At 48.1% G+C, this 26222-nt stretch overlaps 2 protein-coding genes across 2 annotated transcripts in view; both read right to left on the bottom strand.

Annotated features, from left to right (window-relative positions):
• LOC144824315 (uromodulin-like) overlaps positions 1–13205 on the bottom strand; it is a 74448-nt gene extending 61243 nt beyond the window's left edge. Inside the window, exons 1-2 of the mRNA XM_078683432.1 lie at positions 13022–13205; positions 9749–9841 (exon numbers count right to left, since the gene is read on the bottom strand). Of these exons, the coding sequence (XP_078539558.1) occupies positions 9749–9841; positions 13022–13205 (277 nt within the window). The remainder of the gene's footprint in view (positions 1–9748; positions 9842–13021) is intronic.
• The window catches only part of LOC144825146 (uromodulin-like), a 479921-nt gene that overhangs the window by 48906 nt on the left and 404793 nt on the right, over positions 1–26222 (bottom strand). The window lies entirely within an intron of this gene.

Below are 26222 nucleotides of genomic sequence, written 5' to 3' on the forward strand. Positions count from 1 at the left end.
GCAGGAAGTGAAATCATAGTGTCTGTGCCTGCATTTATATAACGTTTGCGGTCACCTGACTGTTCATGGCATACAGCTCCCAGAATGCACCATTTCATGCGGGTAAGTACTGGAAAAGTTCGGCATGTCAGCAGTTAGCAAAATGCACTGTTCTGCGCCCAGGTACATACTGTGTAATGAATGAATCCAGTCCAAGTGGTGACAGGCAGGGTTCCTCTAACAAGCATAATGCTGCATGTCAAACTGCTTGTTTTCGATGTCTCCGTCATGTGAACGATTGGAAAGGGAAGTCACCCCCATCCAAATCCCTTCCAGCGCTGCCGTTCGTATTACACAGTGGTATTTCCTGCAGTAGGTCTAGCGGCAGCGTGTGGGTCATGCTCCCTCATTTGAACATCACCAAAGAACACCTCCGACAGGGGAGCCCCCGACCCTTCAGGGCGGCCTCTTCAGCCGGGCACGGAGATTCCCGGTCCTTCAATTCCCAAACATGAAGCACCACGCAAGAAGCGCCACAAGAGAGGCCCGTTTCAATGAACAGAGAGCATTTATTCAAGCTTTGTGCACAGCAATCCTGATATCCCAACTAGTTTCGGCACATCGAGCCTTGGTCACGGGCAGGAAGTGAAATCATAGTGTCTGTGCCTGCATTTATATAACGTTTGCGGTCACCTGACTGTTCATGGCATACAGCTCCCAGAATGCACCATTTCATGCGGGTAAGTACTGGAAAAGTTCGGCATGTCAGCAGTTAGCAAAATGCACTGTTCTGCGCCCAGGTACATACTGTGTAATGAATGAATCCAGTCCAAGTGGTGACAGGCAGGGTTCCTCTAACAAGCATAATGCTGCATGTCAAACTGCTTGTTTTCGATGTCTCCGTCATGTGAACGATTGGAAAGGGAAGTCACCCCCATCCAAATCCCTTCCAGCGCTGCCGTTCGTATTACACAGTGGTATTTCCTGCAGTAGGTCTAGCGGCAGCGTGTGGGTCATGCTCCCTCATTTGAACATCACCAAAGAACACCTCCGACAGGGGAGCCCCCGACCCTTCAGGGCGGCCTCTTCAGCCGGGCACGGAGATTCCCGGTCCTTCAATTCCCAAACATGAAGCACCACGCAAGAAGCGCCACAAGAGAGGCCCGTTTCAATGAACAGAGAGCATTTATTCAAGCTTTGTGCACAGCAATCCTGATATCCCAACTAGTTTCGGCACATCGAGCCTTGGTCACGGGCAGGAAGTGAAATCATAGTGTCTGTGCCTGCATTTATATAACGTTTGCGGTCACCTGACTGTTCATGGCATACAGCTCCCAGAATGCACCATTTCATGCGGGTAAGTACTGGAAAAGTTCGGCATGTCAGCAGTTAGCAAAATGCACTGTTCTGCGCCCAGGTACATACTGTGTAATGAATGAATCCAGTCCAAGTGGTGACAGGCAGGGTTCCTCTAACAAGCATAATGCTGCATGTCAAACTGCTTGTTTTCGATGTCTCCGTCATGTGAACGATTGGAAAGGGAAGTCACCCCCATCCAAATCCCTTCCAGCGCTGCCGTTCGTATTACACAGTGGTATTTCCTGCAGTAGGTCTAGCGGCAGCGTGTGGGTCATGCTCCCTCATTTGAACATCACCAAAGAACACCTCCGACAGGGGAGCCCCCGACCCTTCAGGGCGGCCTCTTCAGCCGGGCACGGAGATTCCCGGTCCTTCAATTCCCAAACATGAAGCACCACGCAAGAAGCGCCACAAGAGAGGCCCGTTTCAATGAACAGAGAGCATTTATTCAAGCTTTGTGCACAGCAATCCTGATATCCCAACTAGTTTCGGCACATCGAGCCTTGGTCACGGGCAGGAAGTGAAATCATAGTGTCTGTGCCTGCATTTATATAACGTTTGCGGTCACCTGACTGTTCATGGCATACAGCTCCCAGAATGCACCATTTCATGCGGGTAAGTACTGGAAAAGTTCGGCATGTCAGCAGTTAGCAAACGTTATATAAATGCAGGCACAGACACTATGATTTCACTTCCTGCCCGTGACCAAGGCTCGATGTGCCGAAACTAGTTGGGATATCAGGATTGCTGTGCACAAAGCTTGAATAAATGCTCTCTGTTCATTGAAACGGGCCTCTCTTGTGGCGCTTCTTGCGTGGTGCTTCATGTTTGGGAATTGAAGGACCGGGAATCTCCGTGCCCGGCTGAAGAGGCCGCCCTGAAGGGTCGGGGGCTCCCCTGTCGGAGGTGTTCTTTGGTGATGTTCAAATGAGGGAGCATGACCCACACGCTGCCGCTAGACCTACTGCAGGAAATACCACTGTGTAATACGAACGGCAGCGCTGGAAGGGATTTGGATGGGGGTGACTTCCCTTTCCAATCGTTCACATGACGGAGACATCGAAAACAAGCAGTTTGACATGCAGCATTATGCTTGTTAGAGGAACCCTGCCTGTCACCACTTGGACTGGATTCATTCATTACACAGTATGTACCTGGGCGCAGAACAGTGCATTTTGCTAACTGCTGACATGCCGAACTTTTCCAGTACTTACCCGCATGAAATGGTGCATTCTGGGAGCTGTATGCCATGAACAGTCAGGTGACCGCAAACGTTATATAAATGCAGGCACAGACACTATGATTTCACTTCCTGCCCGTGACCAAGGCTCGATGTGCCGAAACTAGTTGGGATATCAGGATTGCTGTGCACAAAGCTTGAATAAATGCTCTCTGTTCATTGAAACGGGCCTCTCTTGTGGCGCTTCTTGCGTGGTGCTTCATGTTTGGGAATTGAAGGACCGGGAATCTCCGTGCCCGGCTGAAGAGGCCGCCCTGAAGGGTCGGGGGCTCCCCTGTCGGAGGTGTTCTTTGGTGATGTTCAAATGAGGGAGCATGACCCACACGCTGCCGCTAGACCTACTGCAGGAAATACCACTGTGTAATACGAACGGCAGCGCTGGAAGGGATTTGGATGGGGGTGACTTCCCTTTCCAATCGTTCACATGACGGAGACATCGAAAACAAGCAGTTTGACATGCAGCATTATGCTTGTTAGAGGAACCCTGCCTGTCACCACTTGGACTGGATTCATTCATTACACAGTATGTACCTGGGCGCAGAACAGTGCATTTTGCTAACTGCTGACATGCCGAACTTTTCCAGTACTTACCCGCATGAAATGGTGCATTCTGGGAGCTGTATGCCATGAACAGTCAGGTGACCGCAAACGTTATATAAATGCAGGCACAGACACTATGATTTCACTTCCTGCCCGTGACCAAGGCTCGATGTGCCGAAACTAGTTGGGATATCAGGATTGCTGTGCACAAAGCTTGAATAAATGCTCTCTGTTCATTGAAACGGGCCTCTCTTGTGGCGCTTCTTGCGTGGTGCTTCATGTTTGGGAATTGAAGGACCGGGAATCTCCGTGCCCGGCTGAAGAGGCCGCCCTGAAGGGTCGGGGGCTCCCCTGTCGGAGGTGTTCTTTGGTGATGTTCAAATGAGGGAGCATGACCCACACGCTGCCGCTAGACCTACTGCAGGAAATACCACTGTGTAATACGAACGGCAGCGCTGGAAGGGATTTGGATGGGGGTGACTTCCCTTTCCAATCGTTCACATGACGGAGACATCGAAAACAAGCAGTTTGACATGCAGCATTATGCTTGTTAGAGGAACCCTGCCTGTCACCACTTGGACTGGATTCATTCATTACACAGTATGTACCTGGGCGCAGAACAGTGCATTTTGCTAACTGCTGACATGCCGAACTTTTCCAGTACTTACCCGCATGAAATGGTGCATTCTGGGAGCTGTATGCCATGAACAGTCAGGTGACCGCAAACGTTATATAAATGCAGGCACAGACACTATGATTTCACTTCCTGCCCGTGACCAAGGCTCGATGTGCCGAAACTAGTTGGGATATCAGGATTGCTGTGCACAAAGCTTGAATAAATGCTCTCTGTTCATTGAAACGGGCCTCTCTTGTGGCGCTTCTTGCGTGGTGCTTCATGTTTGGGAATTGAAGGACCGGGAATCTCCGTGCCCGGCTGAAGAGGCCGCCCTGAAGGGTCGGGGGCTCCCCTGTCGGAGGTGTTCTTTGGTGATATATATATATATATATATATATATAGATAGATAGATAGATAGATAGATAGATAGATAGATAGATAGATAGATAGACAGATAGATAGATAGATAGATAATAGCAGACTGAGATAAATAAATGAAGCGAAAAACTGCAACTGGTGTCTGCCTCAATCTTTCGGTGGAATGAAAAAGATTATGGAGGATATCTTTATATATATATATATATATATGCAGGCAAACTTACAATGGTATATATATATATATATATATATATATATATATATATATATATATATATATATATATTCACTGAAAAAACCATAGGTTATAGACCATATATAGTTAGGAATTAGCATTTAAAAAACCTTATTTTACTCACACAAAACCATTGAAATTCCATATATAGTTAGTTGTACTAACTATATATCGCGCACCCGCAATCCACTGCTGATGATGTCACATATTACATCATTCATGACATGGTCAGTGACATCACTGATGACATCACTGATGACATCTCAAATGACATCACTGATGACATCACTGATGACAACATCCAGTGACTGTATGTTTCTGTAAAGTTAAAATATGTCTTATATATTGAAGAATGAGTGGATGTATAAGTGTCTGGATGATGTATTTAGTAGGTTCATGACTGACTGTATAAGTGAGTGATTAAATGTGTCTCACTGAGTGCATGGGTTAGTGACTAAACTGTTTTAAATTGTGCACCATTGTGTCTGTTGTTTTGTAATCTGATGCATGTGTTGATCATTAGCTATATGACTAACTATATGGGTTATTGATTAGTTGGCCAAGTATTTGTATGGGAGACTGAGTGTGTGTGTGGGTGTCTGGGAGGTGTATGACTCTGTGCATAGATGTGTGAGCAGTTGATTCACTAGATGTATGGGTTCAAAAGTGCATGTGGAAACAGCTGTATGGGCGGTTTACTGTGTGCATGAGTGTATTGGTGAGTGAATGGATATCTCAGTGCTACATGTCAAAGTAAGTACATATGTAAAACACAGTACATGTGGTAGTTGACATATATAAATAACTGTGCATAAGAGCCAGTGAATGTGTGAGTGGCTGTATGGATTATTGTGAACTTGTATCAGGGATTGTATAACAGAGTAAATATGTGTTATTATATGTTTCAATAAGTAAGGTGTGTTTAACTATATAGTTGAGGAAATGGAGGTGTGATTGATTCTTTGCAAGACTGATTAGGTGTGTGAGTAACTCCATGGATGAGTGACAGTCTGTGAGTGTCTGTTTAGACTGAGTGTATCTAAGGTTATATTAGAGTCTGAAGAGGTTCATCGTATCATCACATGAATGATGTCATGAGTAATGTCAAATGAGATGTCATCAGTGATGTCATCAGTGATGTCATTTGAGATGTCATCAGTGATGTCATCAGTGATGTCACTGACCATGTCATGAATGATGTAATATGTGACATCATCAGCAGTGGATTGCGGGTGCGCGATATATAGTTAGTACAACTAACTATATATGGAATTTCAATGGTTTTGTGTGAGTAAAATAAGGTTTTTTAAATGCTAATTCCTAACTATATATGGTCTATAACCTATGGTTTTTTCAGTGAATTTTCAAGGTTTTGTAAATGCTAATTCCTAACTATACATGGTCTATAACCTATGGTTTTTTCAGTGAATTTCATAGGTTTTTTAATAGCAAATCTTTATAAAAATAATACATTTTAAATCGAATTTTATATTTTATAATTTTTTTATATTTTTTTTATATTATTTTTGGTGCGCTCCCGGGGCGCGGACAGGTGAACGCACGGGTAAGCGCAATCTTGCGGCGCGCCCCGGGGCGCGTACTGATGCGCGTCCCGGAAGCGCTATTGCCGCGACGAAAACAACATCTTGGCGTATCGCGTAGCCGCCACGCCTTGCGTCATAAGACACGTATCGCGTAGCCGCGAGATGCGTCTTATGACGCACCGCGTAAGCGCACCCGGAAGCGCATACGATCGCGCAACGTAAGCGCCCCGATGCGCTTACGATACACGCCTGGGACGCGCCCCGGGGCGCGTAGCGTAAGCGCGTCAAACCATGTGACTTTAAAATAACACTTTTCATTGGTTCAGAACTTTTTTTTTTCCAAATTGTGTGAAACCCACCCATTTCTCTCACTATTGCTTTGTACTTGGAGAGAGCAAGAGCTGTTCTGTCTACTCTATCTCCTACTAGGATGAACCGCCGCCAGCCATGCGGACCTGCAGCGTCTTGAATTGTGAGGCGCTGAACGGGACGGAAAGCTCCAGTTTTGTGGACTGTTTAGGGAGCACTCTCCAGCACTCCTTCTTGGCATCTACCCACTGGGGATTTTAATGACAGAACATTGGTTATCAGCAAAACCCACTGGGGTAATACTAAATGTATGGACTGCAAATACCAAGATGCTTTGTTGCATACGCCCACTTGGGCAGAAGACCACGCCCACATGAGCGGGTTGTTCTAATAAAGAGCAGGTGTCATACAATCTGTTTGCTGTTTCCAGTATGTCAAGGCTTGTGATCAAGAACGAACAGTTTGAAACGCGTTAAGCCGCTATACAAGATCAAGAGAAGGAGGCGGATTGATGTTCAGCGCCTCAATCCAGGGAGAATACTTTTCGAGTGGGCATCCTCTCAGGGGCACCCTGACTTGTTTGTATGTTTTTGCGGCTGGCCCAGCCGCGAGGATGAACCGCCGCCAGCCATGCGGACCTGCAGCGTCTTGAATTGTGAGGCGCTGAACGGGACGGAAAGCTCCAGTTTTGTGGACTGTTTAGGGAGCACTCTCCAGCACTCCTTCTTGGCATCTACCCACTGGGGATTTTAATGACAGAACATTGGTTATCAGCAAAACCCACTGGGGTAATACTAAATGTATGGACTGCAAATACCAAGATGCTTTGTTGCATACGCCCACTCGGGCAGAAGACCACGCCCACATGAGCGGGTTGTTCTAATAAAGAGCAGGTGTCATACAATCTGTTTGCTGTTTCCAGTATGTCAAGGCTTGTGATCAAGAACGAACAGTTTGAAACGCGTTAAGCCGCTATACAAGATCAAGAGAAGGAGGCGGATTGATGTTCAGCGCCTCAATCCAGGGAGAATACTTTTCGAGTGGGCATCCTCTCAGGGGCACCCTGACTTGTTTGTATATATATATATATATATATATATTCACAAAACCTCCTTCCAAGAAAAGAGACAGCGACCCAGGAGGAAACGGTAGGAAGCACTCATTTATTAGCACAGATGCGAATGCATTTCGGCAGCTTTCTGCCTTCTTCAGCGCCCAAAGCGTCCTGTGAGTGAAATCTCATGCTGCAAGTGAATCCCTCATTTTAAACGCTTGCTGATGCAAGCCAGCTCCACCCCCTGTAGTAAACTCCACGCACCTGTGTGCAGTCCCGAGTGTGACGCAGGACTGCATGTCCCAGATTACAGCGTGATGGAGTCTGGGAACTTCGGTGCAGGAGCAAGGCACAAGTGGTGACAATGTCATTGCGGGGGGGGGGGGGCAGGGAACAGCGTGAGCCCCTTAGGACACTGTGATGAAAATTCCGCTTTGGTGTGCCAACTGTCGAGTGCCTCCTCCGGTCCCCCAATACCACCACAGCCACGTCGACCAGAGAGTCTGTAAAGCAGGGGCTGAACCACAATGTGCTCTACCCGGCATGGGATTAATAATCCCAAAACTGCTTGCTTTTCTCCCCGGTTTTGATGGCGGGCTCCCAGCCTTTTCAACCAACGCTGGTAAAACAAGACGAACTGCAAGAGTCCAAATCCCAGTGAAGCCGGTTGCCCAAAGCGCGGTGGGGGTCTCTGTAAAGCATCCCTGGGTTACGCTGTCATTGATGCACAAAACCTCCTTCCAAGAAAAGAGACAGCGACCCAGAAGGAAACGGTAGGAAGCACTCCTTTATTAGCACAGATGCGAATGCATTTCGGCAGCTTTCTGCCTTCTCCAGCGCCCAAAGCGTCCTGTGAGTGAAATCTCATGCTGCAAGTGAATCCCTCATTTTAAACGCTTGCTGATGCAAGCCAGCTCCACCCCCTGTAGTAAACTCCACGCACCTGTGTGCAGTCCCGAGTGTATCGCAGGACTGCATGTCCCAGAATACAGCGTGATGGAGTCTGGGAACTTCGGTGCAGGAGCAAGGCACAAGTGGTGACAATGTCATTGCGGTGGGGCAGGGAACAGCGTGAGCCCCTTAGGACACTGTGATGAAAATCCCGCTTTGGTGTGCCAACTGTCGAGTGCCACCTCCGGTCCCCCAATACCACCACAGCCACGTCGACCAGAGAGTCTGTAAAGCAGGGGCTGACCCACAATGTGCTCTATCCGGCATGGGATTAATAATCCCAAAACTGCTTGCTTTTCTCCCCAGTTTTGATGGCGGGCTCCCAGCCTTTCCAACCAACGCTGGTAAAACAAGACGAACTGCAAGAGTCCAAATCCCAGTGAAGCCGGTTGCCCAAAGCGCAGTGGGGGTCTCTGTAAAGCGTCCCTGGGTGACGCTGTCATTGATGCACAAAACCTCCTTCCAAGAAAAGAGACAGCGACCCAGAAGGAAATGGTAGGAAGCACTCATTTATTAGCACAGATGCGAAAGCATTTCGGCAGCTTTCTGCCTTCTTCAGCGCCCAAAGCGTCCTGTGAGTGAAATCTCATGCTGCAAGTGAATCCCTCATTTTAAACGCTTGCTGATGCAAGCCAGCTCCACCCCCTGTAGTAAACTCCACGCACCTGTATATTCCACAAAAAATCCTCTCATTCAAGGATGATGACGTCTTGTGTAGCTGGTTAGAATTGCTTTATTCGGCCTCCATCGAATGCCTTTCGGCTACCCAGCAGCCTTGCTCACCAATAAAGGAAGCACTGAGAACGCCATTTTTAACACATACTGCGTGCTTGTTACGTGTCACATGCAAATCTACAAATAGAAAACTGCGAAAACAGACTCGTAGTTCTTTACAGCATTTCCCACTCTTGGTGTGAGTTCAGTTCGATAATAAACATACAAAAGGAAAGGGGCGTCTTTTTTATCTGAAAAGCTGTGTACATGTTTCAATTTACATAAGTCTAAAAAACAATCTACAGGCCATTATATGAATATGAAGTTCATTTATTTCACTGTTATTCTGATATGCTTCAAAAACATGTATTCATCTACCCTATATAATCATTTAGAAAGTTGATCACAATCTATTCACCAATGCATATTTATATTCATTATATATTGATCTTGACAGCTATTAAACAAACATCTTGACATCCATTCATTATAACATGATCAAGCTGTTGTTTCTCCAGAAGAAAATTTCGGCACACTTTTTCACCCCACAACTAAAAAAAAAATGTTAATGACCTTTGCCAGCCTTTAGTAGAATTTCAGTAACAGTCATGGAAGGAAAGTGTGTAAAGCTTCCAGATAGATATGCCTCTTTGGCTGTCTCAGAGCTGCTTTGCTGAAGTTCCATCACAAGATAAACGCATGGCCTGATCTGCTCTTCCTGTGCGCATGCGCTGTAGGTTCACCTCTTATTGGCCTGAAGTAAAGCTGTTATTAGAGTTCCTTACTAGAGGTGCTCATGTGAGCTGAGACGGGTCACATCTTCTCTTACCTGAAGAATTGTACATGGTCAGGTTGCACAAGCAGGTGTTTGAGGTAGTATTAAGATACTCATCTGTGGCACATGGGGGGGACTGGGCCGAGGCTGCAGAGAAAGAGAGGGAAGGAGAGGGAGACAGAAAAGGTACACGTTAGTGACATCACTCAGGCCCCTTATCCACCTCAAAGTCCATCTTCAGCGTGCAACGTGCAACAATCCATAATAGAACAAACAACACAGTTAATCCATTCTCGGACTGCCCAGCGCTCAGTTATATTTTTACAGACATAATACATACACAGGAACATAGGTTAAGAATGAAAGGAAGTTGATGGATTCCAGCAAAAGAGCGCCTCCTATTGTACTTCCTCCCACTGAGTAAAAGTTAAGGCTACTTAGGAAAGGGGTGAAGCTGTCCTTTTTCTCTGATATAGATGTTTGCAGAAATTGAGAGGGAAGACGGTGAAAGCTCAAAGGGTTTTAAATCCTCACCTGTGCGCACAATGCTGACAGCGAGGGCAAGACTCAGCCAGGTCATCATCTTCCAATCTATGGTACTGTTGAAGCCTCTAGAAGATAAAGTTAGCTGCTAGATCCTGTGTAGCCAGTAACGCATTGGGGTAGTGACCCTCATGGATGCATCTGCACAAATAACACACTTTGAGATCTCATGCACCTAGAAACTGTCTGCTCACTAGAACTGATAAAAACTTCATACATCATGTCGATCCCTAGAACACATGGTAGGACTGCATGCCCTTTAGGATTAGAAATACACACGAGGTCTGCTTCTGGAACAATTCCTTATAATAACTCCAAGGCACACTGTAGGCTTGCATACATCTTAGACCTAGAGTAATAAGAGCAGTCTACTCGCAGAAACAAATGAGAACATCTGCCTTCGAAGAGCTAAGAGCAGAGCCTCCCACTTCAGCAGCTGCGCTTACGGCAGTGACGCCCGCTCACAAAATCCCATTCATAAAAACTCTGCGTTCATGCAATGACTCCGCTGGCGTACATACTCCTTTCTCTTTGGAGCTGCACGCATCCCTTCTTTGTCCCAGTAGCTCCTGTGATGGCGTCCATGCAAGAACCAGTCATCGAGAGGATGGCGCCCGCTGAAGCAAAGCACTTGTCCCATGAACCACAAGGTGCTAGACTCAGCACTGTTCCCTTCAGATGTGTAATGGCAAGACCGGTTTTTCAATTACTACACAGCATTGGTTTATTGCACTTGAGGTGCATATGTAGCATGGTTTGTGTATTGTGTACAGTTAGATTACATCCCTATCAGATGTCAAGTCAAAAAGGGTTTATTTCGATAAAAAGATTATCATAAAAGCTTCACATAAAATTCATGAGTACATTGAAAGGAACAAAAGATAAAACAAATTACATAAAAAAATCTATGCATAAACAGTTATTTTTAGGAAGAATTCAATGTTTTGTTTTTCTTTAAAAGTCGCATCATAAGTTAGTTAAGAGAAAATTAAACAATTGATTTAAGCCTTTTGGCTCTGATTGACCAAGCCCAAGATAAAAATTTGGCAAGAGCACAAACATAGGTGGTACGGCTATCAGACATTAGTATGCGTATTGCGTCTGAGTGGCACCTAGTGCCCAATTGGCGACATAGATGTTTAAGCCATATCTTCCTGGGTAAGGTGTACTCTCCACATTCAAACATGAAATGTGCCACTGTCTCTGGTCTAACTAGACATACTGGGCAAAGCTCTACAGTTTGTGCAGGCAATTTCCATCGTGAGGAAAAAGTATACAACGGCAATGTTCCTGCTCTAAATTTAAAATAAAGTGCCCTATCAAATGGTTTGCCAATAGAGTCCAAATAAAGTTCTCGTTTTGGTAGGTCCTTAAATTTTAAAAACTCTTCAGTGAGTCTGCCCATGGAAGCATTAGTATTTCGTTGTAGAGCAATCCAGTTCCAATAAAGTTTCTTGAGGGTTTCCTTTGGAGGAGAGGATCTATTAGCCCACGCATCGTTTAGGCCCAAATTAAGTAGCAAGGTTTTCATGTTGCTCAGCCATTTGATTTTGTGCCACCCTGGTAAAGACATAATTTCTGTGAGGCCTTGCGCATATTTACTAAGTTCGGGCACTCGCCACAATCGTGCCCATAGTAGGAGTGGGCGTAATCTTGCTAAATCGTCAATAGGGCGACAGCCTAGATCCAGCATTAATGGGACCGTAGGGGTACCCTGAGGGAGTGACATAATCGCCCTACAAAATCTCTTTTCAGATTTTGGCAAATCATTGGTAATAGATGAGCCCCACAGCTCCGCCCCATACAGAGCAGAACTGACCCCTTTAGCTACATAAATGTCGAGGACAACAGCTATTGGTCTAATTACACAGGAGCGTTGCTCTTTCAAAATAGCTCCTGTTATCCTCTTGTGGGCCAATAGCATTTTATCCAAATGTGGGGACCATTGCATTTTGTGAGATAAGCGAATGCCAAGGTAATCAAACACTTCTACTCTCTCCAAAGGTTCAGCATTCAGAGTTGGAGGACGTGCAAGTTTTTTGGGGGGGTTCAACACAAGGTATTTTGTTTTGCCCGTATTAATTACCAGGCCCCGTTTAGTGCAGAAAGATTGGAAATTATTCAAAAGCCTTTGGAGGCCTATTGGGGATTTCGATTTTAAAAGCGTATCATCTGCAAAGAGGAGGGTGGGTATACGTTCTCCAGCCAGGGATGGTTCGTCTGAAGGATGTTCGCGAAGGTGCTCAACCACCCCGTTAATATAAAGGGAAAACAGGGTGGGAGCAAGGACACATCCCTGGCGGACCCCTCTCTCTACCGGGATACTGCTAGTTTTTTCCCTCCCTGAACCCCACCTAATCTGGGCAAAACTGTTTTCATGTAGCCTAACCAGTAGTGAAAGTATTTAGTGTGGCAACCCCATATCGGCCAGGACTCTCCACAGGGTCTCCCTCGGTACAAGGTCAAAGGCAGTCTTTAAATCGATGAACGCGAGATAAAGACTGCCTTTGCCTATAACCACGACCTTCCAATACACCATCATCAGCCTAAAAGCTTGTTCGATTGTCCCAGTACCCACTCTAAATCCTGCCTGGTAGTCGGAAAGGATTTTATTCTCTTCTATCCAGTCCAATATTCTGACCAGTAGAACCTTGCCGACTACTTTTTGAGTGATGTCCAGCAGGCTGATAGGTCTATAGTTGGACGGATCTTCTCTGGCACCTTTTTTAAAGATGGGGACCACCTCTGCCCCTTTCCATGACGAGGGGATCGGGGCACCCCTACAGATGGCAACAAGTAAGGAGTGAATAAGTTTCCCCCACTTTGGGATGTCTGATCTCAGAAGGTCACCAGGAATGCCATCCGGGCCAGCGGCTTTTTGGGGCATGATGGTGCTTACGGCATACTCCACTTCTTTTGTTGTGAAGCCAAAATCATCGGGGTCAATACCCCAGTCTGTTTGATTCATTGTTAAGGCCACAATCCTCCTTCAGCATCATTGGGAGCCTCAATAGGAGGCAGATCATCTTGTTGGGAGTATAACTTTGAAAAGTGGTTAACCCACGCCTGGCTTGAAATGTTGCATGTGATAAGATCGCTATCTGGCCTATTTCTGGCTCTGATTGTATCCCAGAAACATTTTGGATCTTTTTTAAGGCTAGCTTCTTTGAGAGTGGACCAGTACTCTTCTTCCCACTCTTTTTTAGCGTGTGCCAGTGTGCTCTTATGCTCTTTCCTGGTTGTCTGTATCAGGAATTGGGATTTGCTTTTGACGGCCTCTAGTAAGAGAGACTTTGCCCGTCTGCATGCTGGAGTATACCATTCATGCTTTCCCCTGGGTTTGTGATGAGACAAGTTCCTCCCTACAGAGCCCCTTACCCAAAAGACTTCCCCTATGGCCTTGACAACTGCTTCGAAGATAGGTGTTACCTTTTCGATTAGCAAAGCTGGATTAGTGTTGTCTAATTCTATTTGTGAGGCCATGAGTAATTCGTCTATAGTGGAAATCTTGGCAGCATCCATGGCAATTTTATTCCACTTTAGACGTCTTCCACAGGAAGAAACAATAGTTGAGTGTGGGCAATTGAGTGAGACTACAGATACATTGCTAAGCCATGGGTTCATTAAAGATAGTGAAAGTGAATTGTGGTCACTCTCCACAGTAGGTATCACTACCATGTCTTGGACCAGTCCCCAAAGTTTTAGGTCCAACAGAATATAATCAATCTTTGAGGAATGATCGACTCTGTTGAACGTATGGGCACCCAGGCGGTCTGAAGCTGTGCGACCATTCGTAGCTCTTAAGCCAAATTCTAGTGTCAGCGCATTAAGCTGTATTGCGCTACGAGACCATCTTTTTATCGGTGGGATAGTAAGTGCAGGGATACCCCATCTGCTGTCCTCCTTGCCAAGGTCTGAATTGTCCTCCATAGGGAGTGGCTCGTAGGTGCAATTAAAGTCACCTGCTACCAGGATATGGTCAGCTTCCTCGTGGTTTCTAAGTTGTGTTTCCAAATCGGAAATCACCATAGAAGTGCACCCGTTTTTTGTGCCTCTGGCATAGATATTATATATGGCAAAGGATAAGCCCATACAAGGATTAGTTAGTAGGATCCCTAATATATCTGGGCTATTAACCTGACTAGATGTTATACAGCAGTTGAGGGAGATGCTTATCCAAATAAGAAGACCCCCTGAGGGACGTCCCTTCCCGTGCGTTGCTTTCTCTGCAGGTACAAAATGGGTTACAAATCCGACCCGATGGAGCGGTTCTATGCTCCAGGTCTCCTGGAAGAGGCAGATTTTGTGTGCCTCGACCAAGTCGTTCCATTCAGGCAGGCCCAACTTCCTATGGATACCTGCAAGGTTCCAACTAAGGATTTTTATTGGTTCCTTGTCAGGTTTGCTTTTATGGTTGTTAGTTTCACTAAGGATTTGGGCTTCCAGGCAATCACTTGCCGATATAGAGGGTGTTTGGTGGATTAAACTAGTGGCTAACGTGGTAGGGGGATTAGAGCATATAGGTTGTAATGCAATCGACGCTTGCTCCTCCTCGCACCAGTTCAAGTCTAAGTATTGGGTGGTAGTTTCTTCAAATATGAGTCAATCTACCTCGTCAAGGGCACAGAATCTATTCCAATGTGCAAACTGAGATAGGAAAGGGTCGAATTCAGGGGGGCCTTGCCAGGGTGGCTGTCGGTGTTGGATAGTATGATGGGGAGCATATGTATGGGCCCTATTAATTGGAAAGCCAAATCTCGGAAATAGCTGTCTTGGTGCCACAGGGTAGAAATAAGAAAGCGGGAATGGATGGACTTGGGTATTGGGTCCACTACAAGGTGCATTACATATGTCATTTACTACATCCGTGTCCCTGAAATTAACAGTTATAACGTCCCCTGCTATAGTCTTAGTATTTCTTCCAACCCACTCTCCTCTTCTGACTGCGAGTATTTGGCCATACATGTTTTGGTGTAAAGGTCTATGTAACTTGAGCCACTGTGCACATTTATTTCTCAGCTCAACAGAGAATTCCCTTCTTCCCTCCTTGAGGGGTGGAACACCCGTTAACACAACCACGAATGGCGAAGCCTCTGGTGGCAAATTAATTGTCTTAAAGCGAGCTGGCCTTTTTGGAGGCTCTTGTTTTGTGGTTGGAGGCAAGGCTGTTGAGACACTTTTGCCAGTACTTTGCGCACCCTTCGCTAGTTGGTTGGGCGATTTTCGAGTGCCCAGATCCTGTTGCGTCTCCGAAATAGGGCCACTGGTGTTACAATTTGAGGGAGTGGCAGCAGATTTATCCCCAGATTGAATCGAGCGTTGAGTATTTACTCCTATGGTTGCTGGAGGCAAATTAGGTTGAATGGGGGTGTCCTTTGATGACTTGCTTATCGAGTCTCCCAATGACACCCCTTTCAAGTTCTCTTTGATAACTATTGCCATATTTCCACTTGATTTGTTTGAACCACACCCTTTGGTATTAATTAGTGATGTCAGTCTATCAATTTTAGACATTAGGGGCATTATGTGGGCAATAATCGTGGCTTCAAGATCTGATTTTAGATCAGCTACCATATTTACTATCCAACACGGTATGCCAGGTGCGGAGTTGGGAGTGGGAGACACCAGGTTATGGTTCTGTATAACATTTTTGGGCTTTTCTTTTGACATTGGTTTGTTGTTTATAGGATCCGTACTGGCTTTTTCTGCCAGTAAATTCTTTCTTGTTCCATGCTCCCTTGTAGGGCTTATGTTGGGTAGGGTGTCTTGTGAGCTCCCTGGTTGTTCAATGGGAGGTTGACCACACGGAAATTCAGCAAACGATGCGCTGACTCCAAGGCTTAAATCCAGCTCATCGTTAGCATCATGAGATAGAGCCAGAGAATCAGCTGCTTCCTCCCGAGAGTCAGGCAAAAATAGGGTTGGTGGCAGAGATAACCTCCTTTCAGTATTAGCAATGGCAGAAGATACGGCCCCTATAGTCTGTTGTAACATAATGTCAATAGCAGTGAGGGTAGGAACAGGTTGCGCTGTGGGTTCTTTTAGTTTGGTTTTAGATCTTAAGACAGGCATTCTGCCAGGTTTCAAACCTTTCCTCATACTGTAAATAAACGAGGAAAATGAGTTGGAGTGCGCATGAAGTATACAATATAGTGATGGTACAAAATCCTGACCTTTAATGCTTGGTGGTCAAAATGAAAGAGAGGGGGCCTGACCTGACCTCCTCTGACCGATGAGGGCCGTAGAGGGCCCGCCCTTTGCCCGGGCTTAGCCCCGGGCGTCCCGCTCGCGTCCCGCGATGCTAAGGGCTCGCTGATTTTGTAGCCCCTCCTGGCGCGTCTGGCGCGTCAGGGAACGCGCCGCCGCAAGGGCTGCCGGGATGTGAAGTCCCGGAGTGGCGTGCCTGGTGGCGGCGGTCGCTGTTGGTGAAGTCGGATGGCGTGGCGTGGCTCTGCAAGGCTCCTCTTGTGCCTCGATTCTAGCGTGTGCTTGCCAGGTAAGAAATTGAGTCCCCCCGCTCCACCGAGGGCTCGCTGATTTTGTAGCCCCTCCTGGCGCATCTGGCGCGTCAGGGAACGCGCCGCCGCAAGGGCTGTCGGGATGTGAAGTCCCGGAGCGGCGGCGGCGTGCCTGGTGGCGGCGGTCGCTGTTGGTGAAGTCGGATGGCGTGGCGTGGCTCTGCAAGGCTCCTCTTGTGCCTCGATTCTAGCATGTGCTTGCCAGGTAAGAAATTGAGTCCCCCCGCTCCACCGAGGGCTCGCTGATTTTGTAGCCCCTCCTGGCGCGTCTGGCGCGTCAGGGGACGCGCCGCCGCAAGGGCTGCCGGGATGTGAAGTCCCGGAGCAGCGGCGGCGTGCCTGGTGGCGGCGGTCGCTGTTGGTGAAGTCGGATGGCGTGGCGTGGCTCTGCAAGGCTCCTCTTGTGCCTCGATTCTAGCATGTGCTTGCCAGGTAAGAAATTGAGTCAGATGCTTAAGTTCTATGGTTTGTGTGCTCACACCTCACGAGGATTGACACCTGGGCCATAACCATAAAAGAGTACACACAATACTACAGAGATTCATTGTGTGCTGTGCAGTAATGCACATATATATCCCTCACATGCATTTTCACATTCTGTGTGGTAATGTACACATCTTACAACATGTGCACCTTAAAGAGATGATAAATTCTGGACCAATATATTGCTATTGCTTCAAATACACAGGGATATATACAGTCAGTGTGTTGAATACAAATACAGCGTACTGTAAGCAATCTTGGGGCCCTCTTTATGACTGACCCAGAAAATGGGCATGATTTACGAATACGAGCTGTATCAGGAAATCCGGGGATTGTGAAAATCCCCCTTAAAATGACTCCAACTAGCCTGTTAAATCCTCATTCTCACCAGGATTTTCACGGAGGTTTGAACAGCTTTCGCTGTAGATCTTATCATTCTGATGGGGCGATTAACTCCTGTTACCGACCCAATGGGAACTAAGGGGCCACTCTTAATGATGGCCTCAGCCATGTATGTACTGGGACAAGTACGCACGTCTAGTTCCCCTTAAAACAGAATGCTAAGTTGCAGTATGAGGTGTCAGGAGGGTGCTGGCCAATGGCAATGAGGCTCATATTATTTAAGAGAAGAAGAGAGGATATTACGACCTGGAGGTATTAGAAGTTTTCTTATCACCGGAGACTTGCTTCCTTTGGGAGTGAGAATAATGAAATCGTAATAAAAGGCACCCATATCCACACTAAGCATGGACTGGACAAGGTTGCATTCGACAGTGTGCCATGTATACATTTGCTGATGCTTCCCTCCTTGATCGATGTCACATAGTTTTTTCTTCCAAATTAATGACAGAGTGGAAGGGATGGTAGCACTATTCCAGAGATGGGAGAGCTTGTAAGAGAAATAGTGCCCATCTTGGTGGCCACCAGTTCCCTTCCATGGTCACTTGGTGGCCAAAGAGGATTGCCCGTGTTTATGTCAGGAAATGGCTGAACCTTTCCTACAAGGCACACTGTCTGATGCAGCCTTGTCCGGTCCATGCGCAGTGTGGATAGCCACCTTAAGCTGAACACAGACAAGTTGGAAATCCTTATCCTCGGGCCCAACCCCTCAGCAAAGGACGACTCCTGGTGGCCCACGTCACTGGGGACACCCCCCGCACCCACCAACCACGCATGCAACCTCGGAGTCATCCTCGACTCGAAACTCACCATGACCAAACAAGTAAACACTGTCTCCTCCACCTGCTTCAACACCCTCCGTATGCTCCGCAAGATCTACAGATGGATCCCGACAGATGCAAGAAAAACAGTCACCCAGGCCCTAGTCAGCAGCGGACTCGACTACAGAAACGCCCTCTACACTGGCGCACCGACCAAGCTCATCAACAGACTGCAAATAATCAGGAATGCCTCTGCATGCCTGATCCTCGAAGTCCCGTGCCGCGACCACATCACCCCCCCCACCTCAGGAACCTGCACTGGCTCCTTGTCGACAAAAGAATCTCCTTCAAGCTCCTGATCCACGCACACAAGGCACTCCACAAGACCGGACCAGCCTACCTCAACAGCTGACTCTCCTTCTTTGTACCCAACAGGAAACTCCGCTCCGCAGACCTCTACCTGGCCACTGTCCCACACATCTGTAGAACCACAGCCGGAGGCAGATCCTTCTCCCACTGCGCCGCCACAAAATGGAACACCCTCCCCCTCATCCTACGAGAAACCGAAGGCCTACTAACCTTCAGGAGACAGCTCAAGACCTGGCTGTTCGACCAGTAGCTACAGCACCACCCTTCTCCCCTCTCTCAGTGCCTTGGAAGCCTTGTGGGTATGTAGTGCGCTCTACAAATTATTTGATTGATTGATTGAGTAACTGGCAGGGAATGGAACATGTTTGTGAGCCAGGCCTGAAACACTGGAACCCACAAGGGCACTCAGCGTGTGCAAAAATACTTGCTCAAAGCACATAATTGTGTGCTCACCATGAAGTCAACGACACACGGACCATGAAGAAGCTGTAGATGAACTGAGCATAGCACCAGTTTAGTAGTCCAGGAAAATTTCTGTCTCCTGGACAACCAGGCAGCTGTAAGGTTGCGACTGGTAAAAGAAAACCTGTTGAGAGATTGCTGTAGTGAGGTTTTCAGGGTGAGGACTGATACCTGTTTCGAAGATCGGGTATGCCTCAGAAAACCTGACTTCAATAACAAACACCAAAATTGTAAAAATTCCTCACTGCTCACCTTTCAGGGCATCAATGTCTGCTACGATAGTCCCATATCATTTAGACCAGGAAATGTAGGCCAGTTACACTCTGGTTTTGGGCTCGGCGCCTGAATCTTTCTCTTATTCTTAAAATGAATAAACAGTGGCATACCTTTTGGGGTGAAAATAGATGACTCTCTCTTTGTAGAGTAAACATGCTAATGTAGCACTGATGGCCGTTCCATAGAGCCCGCTGCTGTAGATAACAAGCGATAGCCCTACTGGGAGGGTCTGGTCACAGATGTTTTTGCACAGCATTCCCGATACTTGCTGGGAAAATATTTGCATTATATTGAATGTATCAATCTATCATGGTGCAGAGGCCATTGCATGCAATTGTAGAAATTACCATCTTTGCCGCACCAGTCTTCGCACAGAGGAAGGGCTGTGACGTGCCTTTAGGTGCTGGAGCGTCATAAAACTCAGCAGGGTGTCCCACAGCACAGGAGCCCCACCCAGCAGAGCGTCCTATAAATGCAGGGGCAGTGACGTGCTTTTGAGTGTCAGTGCGCCATAAAACCCAGCAGGGTGTCCCGCAGCACGGGAGCCCCACCATCTTTGCCGGACCCGTCTTCGCCCAGAGTAGGGGCTGTGATGTGCCTTAAACGCCATGAAATCCAGCAGGGTGTCCCACAGCACGGGATGCGAGAGGGGTCTGCCCAGGCTCGGCCCAGGTGAAGACTGGGTCAAATTGGGCCCATCTTAGCCCGTTAGAGTCCGGAAGAGGCTGGGCTGATGCCACTTGGCATCCTGTCTCTGGGGAAACCAGCTGTTCAGTTCCCATCCCATCTATCATCTTCACTAATCCTATTCATCTAACTGAGAAGGTTTACGGCAGACATCAATCACAACAGAGGACATCGATTTCGGTTAGGAAAGCACGACTACTGGTTCTAATTTTTTGTCCTGTCCAACCAATTGCATCCTGCAGTCTGCTTCCTATTGGTTTATCTATTTTTCTTTTTAGCTAGTTAGAGTGTTGGTGGGTTAGTTTCTGGGGGGTTTCCACGTTGTACCGCCATCTAAGCAACAATTTAAGCAACAACAATGGGGAAACTGACCAATCCTGGTAAACCACAAGCTGTGCCCCAGGAACTATCCTCCTCCATAACACCAACCGCAATTGACAGGATGTTCCAGAGGGCCATAGGTGTGGTAGCCAAAGAAATAGAGCTCACAGAAAGATGCTTGTCACTAACCCCAGATCTTCATTGGTCTTTGATCGACTCGCTTCCCCCCCGAACTGCACAAGTTACCCCAGTCACAGGAAACCACTCCCCTGCTATATCTGCAATTGTATGCAATGAGGAAGGAGCTGTACCTAAAATAGTCACAGGGAAGGGGGGGGGGTGATAACTGGCACACCCAAGAGTGGAAAACACAAACAAACGACCTGGGTGGGGACAAAAAGAAAAAAAATCAAGGATGAGTCTTCCAAAAGTACAAAGAATTCGGACGATCAGGATTTGAACTTTGGTTGTACTGCTAGTAGACGAACGGATCTGGAATACCCAGTTTGGGTGGCAAACCTGATTATGGACCTACAGAGCCAGCTTTGATCTACTGTGAGAGACCTGGTTCTCCTGGTTGATCTATGTTGGCAAGGCATGCCCAGACGTGGGTCCATTGCTCACTTTGCCACTGTATTAAAGCTAGCCTGGCTGATATGGGCTGTAAGCCCAAAACGGTCCCAGGATGCATGTTTCCGGTCCAGGGAAGACATGACTTGGCAGTTCAGGCTGAACTGTTCCCATGAGGCACAGGGTGAAGACTGATTTGCATAGGCCAGCAGCCGGCTAAGATGACTGCGGACTAAGGAAGCTCCACTAGCCACGTAGTGAATGCCCCAAAAATCTGTCATCCTCATTGTGTTTGCAGTGCACCCAGCAGTGGAGAGGGCATTGAGTGTCTGCGGTCAGCGTCTGACCAGGTTTCGGGATCCTAGAAGCTGGGCAGACTCCATACGCCGAGAGGAAGCCGAGAGAGCGAGAGCCGCCAACATGGCGTGGCCTAGTCGGACAGGAGCGGCGGGGAACCAATCTGTGGAATTCTGGAAGCATCGCTGCTGAGACGCCCAAAGCAGGACAATCCACGGAGCGGAAAGTGGTGACATCGGTAACCTCTGCTCTCCGAGACCAGCCTGCGCAGCCTGGGACGCAGCACGAGATGAGCTGCACCGCTGCGACACAAGCGCCGGGCCTTGTGGGCACGCCGAGGATTCAGGCGCAGCCCTGGGGCCTACTGTGGTAATCCGGTGAGTGCAGCATGGCCAGGACCACAGCAATGCAGAGGACCCCCATTACCCCGCCTAACTAACTCCCTCTGCAACAGTGACAGATAGAAGACAAGGCAGCTGAGAGTGCAGTATATATAGCCGCACGCCCATGAGGGGTGACTGAGCCGGCCAGTGTGGGCCCACGTGTGGAAACAAGTGCCCGTTGATACTGCCCCAGAGACATCAAAGTGCAATTAGTAGAGAGGCGACTCTAGGCCTCTGGAAGACTGGGTTGAACATCCGGGTGGTGCACTTTGGACGATTGAGGGAGTGAGCCTGCTGTTCCCCTGGGAGGGGCTGATGAGCCCCACAACACCTGCAAATAGCGGCTAGTGAATTTCCATGCCACCCCCATTGAAAAACTGAGCCGGGCCTGCCTGAGGCAAGGGTGGGCCCCAGACTGCGTGATAGACCCCGCATGTGTGGGTACCCATACATGACGGTCTGAAGGGGTGCGGCTCTGGGAGGTGCTGCAGCAGAACATCCTGAGAAATGTAGGAGGGGAGCCTGCTGTTCAGTAGCAAGGAGGGAGTGAAGATTGCCAAACCCCTCAATAGACCTAGAATACCACGAGTGACAAAGGCGATGGGTGATGCCAGCCCTGCGGCAGCATTGGAGAGTAGCTGGATGTGGCGCCCGATGGCACTAGGAAGGGGCCAATCTAACCAAATCCGCAAGTATACAGTCACTTTGGGCCGCGACGACGGCGCCTCAGGGGGTAGCTCAGGGACAGAGAGGTGAAGATCTCACTCAGGACCCCTCGCTGAAGGAAATACTTTTGGCCATAACAGAATTCCGAGCTCGACACACTGATGGTAAAGGTCAACCTCCTCAGAGCAGACTTTCGTAAAATGTCAGACAAAATGGCCTTGGTGGAAGCCGGTGTCAATGGGCTACAATCAAAGGCTAAGCGCTTGGAGAATCAGGTTCTGAAACCGACCAAGAACCAGATGGACATCCTAGCTCACTTGGATGATCAGGAAGGCTGGGCCCGGCACAAAAACATTCGGGTAATGGGAGTGCCAGAGGGTATGGAGGGTCCATTGGTAGACCTCTTTCTGGAAGACCTGATCAGGAATAAATTTGAAGCCAAAGCACCTCTCCAAGTTTTTCTCAATTGAAAGATCCCATAAGCACTGGGGCCGAGGCCCAAACCAGGAGCTCCCCCGCACATGATAATAGCGCGCCTCCGCATTCACCGAGATAGGGATGCAATCCTGCAAGTAGTACGCCGGCAGGGGGATTTGCACTGGGGCCGAGGCCCAAACTAGGAGCTCCCCCGCATATGATAATAGCGCGCCTCCTCATTCACCGAGATAGGGATGTAATCCTGCAAGTAGCACGCCGGCAGGGGGATTTGCAGTATGAAAATGCCACAATCTGTTTTTTTCTGGACTGCACACTCCAGGTGCAGCGCCAGCGGCAGACCTTCCACGCAGTACAACGGGCCCTGCGTGAGCAGAACATCAAATACATGATGCTATTTCTAGCCAAACTGAAAATAATTGCAGAGGGTAAGACCTTTTTCTTCACTTCAGCAAAAGAGGCAAGCGACTGCCTGGAAGGTTGGAGAGTGGCTGGGCGAAGGGGAAATAAGACTTAGCGGCATGCCTCCAATGAGCAGAATAAAGAGCAGAGAGCTGACAATCAAGACTCCGACACCCCGACGCAGAGGCAGAGGCCAGATTAGTGACTATTTCTAGGGCACTAGACTTGAGAAATGAGGGCCGCTGTTGGGGACAGAGGGGTGATGGTAAATCAAGCAAGCCATAGGAAGGGAGACGCTGGGAAGTAGCCACTAAGGCAATATGGCTGGGAGAACTGCCTGATGCTAGACTAGAGACATACGCATGGGGATGCACCCGTTGAGAGGAATGGGGCATTACCTATGTGGGGGTTATATGAAGCTTTTCAGCTCAGGACCAATAGCGCTTCTATTTTCATGCATAATGGGGAGGGAAGGGTATGGGAGGCATAAGAGGCGGCTGAATGCAGGACACTACCACTAAGGAGCAAGTGGGCCCCACACAGCTCAGGGCCTGGACCTGGAATGTGAATGGTCTGGGGAATAAAATCAAACATACTTTGGTAATGCAATATATCAAAAGACATGCCCCAGACGTCATACTGATCCAGGAGACACACATTAAGGGTAACAAATACAGGGCTTTGGATTGCTTTGGATACAAACTCACGGCTCACTCGGGGTATACCACTGACACAAGGAGAGTGGGCATCCTGATGCGGGCGGCCTTCCCGTTCATCGTAGAGAGGGTCGGGTCTGATGAGGTGGGTTGCTGCATGGTTGTATCAGGGAAGTGGAAGGGATGTTGCATCAAATTCTGTTCGTTTTATGTTCCCCCGAGATTTCAGAAAATCATTTTTCCAATGATTAGCACAATCCTGATGGGACTACCGGTAGGCACACTCCTGGTTGTGGGCGATGCAAAGGCAGTTTTTGATCGGAACTGGATCGATCAAGTGCCACAATGAGTCAGAGGAAGGAGGGGATCCAGGCTGAATGCCAGTCGGCCCTGGGGTTGGCTGACATTTGGAGGGCACATAACCCCCGACAGCAGCAGTTTTCATACTACTCGGCGTGTCACGGCTCGCTTTCTGACAATCTGTTCGCACAAGGTGACAGGGGGTGAATTTCTTGCACCTTCGGATCTGGCTCAGGGCATCTCAGATCATTCCGCAGTGTGTGTTACAATTCAGGGGCCACAAGTGAATAAAGGAGCGTTCTCGAAAATAGACCCTTGGAGATTGAGGGACCTAATACTGAGGGATAAAATAAGAGAGGGAATGAAGCTCTATTTCCAGGAAAATGCTGGCCCGGTGGAGTCTTGTCGGACACTCTGGGAGGCTTATAAAACAGTGATTAGGTGCCCGGCACAAGCATAGGGGGGCCAAAAAAGGAGTAGAGACAAATGCGATCCCTCGAACAGGAAGTACTGCGGATGGAGAAGGACGTGATGGAACGGAGCGACTCAGGCCTGTGCCACACACTGGCCCTGGGTCAGTACGAAATGAGAGTGGTGGATCGGGTGCATGCCTTGACGGTGCAGCATCTCCTCTATGATGTGGGCGATTAGGCATCTATATTGCTCGTAAGGCTCGAGAAACGTGATAGGGAGCGATCATGGGTCACGTCGGTCCAAGATAGGGAGGGCAGGATACACACTACTAGTGCGGAGATTGCAGAGGCATTAGCCACATACTAGGAGGGGGTTTACTCACCAGTCAGCACTAGGTCAGAAAGCAACTGCATTGAGTTTGTAAGGGATTTTTCGCTACTTGAGATATCCACAGAAGACAGAGAGGCCTTAGAGTCTGACATTACGGACAAAGAATTATCAAAGGCACTCTAGAATAGTGACACCATTGTGTGATATGCTGCAGGAAGGATGGGAGGAGGGCCAACTACCAGTGGACCAACGGATGGCCACTATAGTGGTAATACATAAACAGGGGAGGCCACCTGATAGCTGTAGCACCTACAGGCCAATTTCCCTCCTTAAAGTTGAGATCAAGGTCTTGGCCAAGGCCTTAGCAAACAGGCTGATACCAGGTATTACCAAATTGATCCACCAGAATCAATCAGGCTTTATGCCGAATTGAAGTACGTGGCACAACCTACGGAGGTTGTATGGGTTGCTACACACAACAAGGGACCCCGTGGGCCCGCAAACAGCACTGATGGCACTAGATGAGTCAATGTCCTTCGATAGCATTGAATGGCCATAGCTGGGATTTGGCCCCAACTTCTAGAAATGGGGGAAACTCCTCTATCAGGATCCAATTGCCTGGGTACGAGTCAATGGAGTGTTGTCCCAGCAGTTCCATCTGTAAAGGGGCACGAGACAAGGGTACCCCCTATCGACCCTACTGTTCACCTTGGCACTGGAGCCACTGGCGAATTGGATCAAGAGAGACCCTATGGTATGGGGCATTGTGGCACCAGGGGGCAGGGAGGATCGCATATCGTTATATGCAGACAACATCCTACTGAATCTCACGTGGCCGTAGCACACTTGCCAGGGTACTTCACCTCTTCAATCTATTTGGGAGCTACTTGGGATACACAATTAACTGGGCTAAGTCTGTGGTGTTTCCACTGGCGGGTGCGCCCCAGAGACTGCCGGTGCGATGTACAGTGTCTAGAGTTCTGGAGGGTTTTAAACACTTGGGGATCCAGGTGGTATGAGACCGGCTCATGTTTTTCCAAAAGAACCTTAACCCCCAGTTGGAGAGACTTCACAACAATGTACAACATTGGCGGTCCCTGCCACTCTCACTGGCAGACAGGGCAGCCCTCTTCAAGATGATGGCGCTGCTGCGCTTGCTGTACATCATGCAAAGTACCCCGTATCCTATTACGCCAATGGTTTTCCGACAAATCGCCCAAGAGATTTGGGAATTACTATGGCAGGTGGGCACGCCC

The sequence above is a fragment of the Lissotriton helveticus genome, chromosome 3_1 (genome assembly GCF_964261635.1).
Source record: "Lissotriton helveticus chromosome 3_1, aLisHel1.1, whole genome shotgun sequence".
NCBI classification, from domain to species: Eukaryota; Metazoa; Chordata; class Amphibia; order Caudata; family Salamandridae; genus Lissotriton; species Lissotriton helveticus.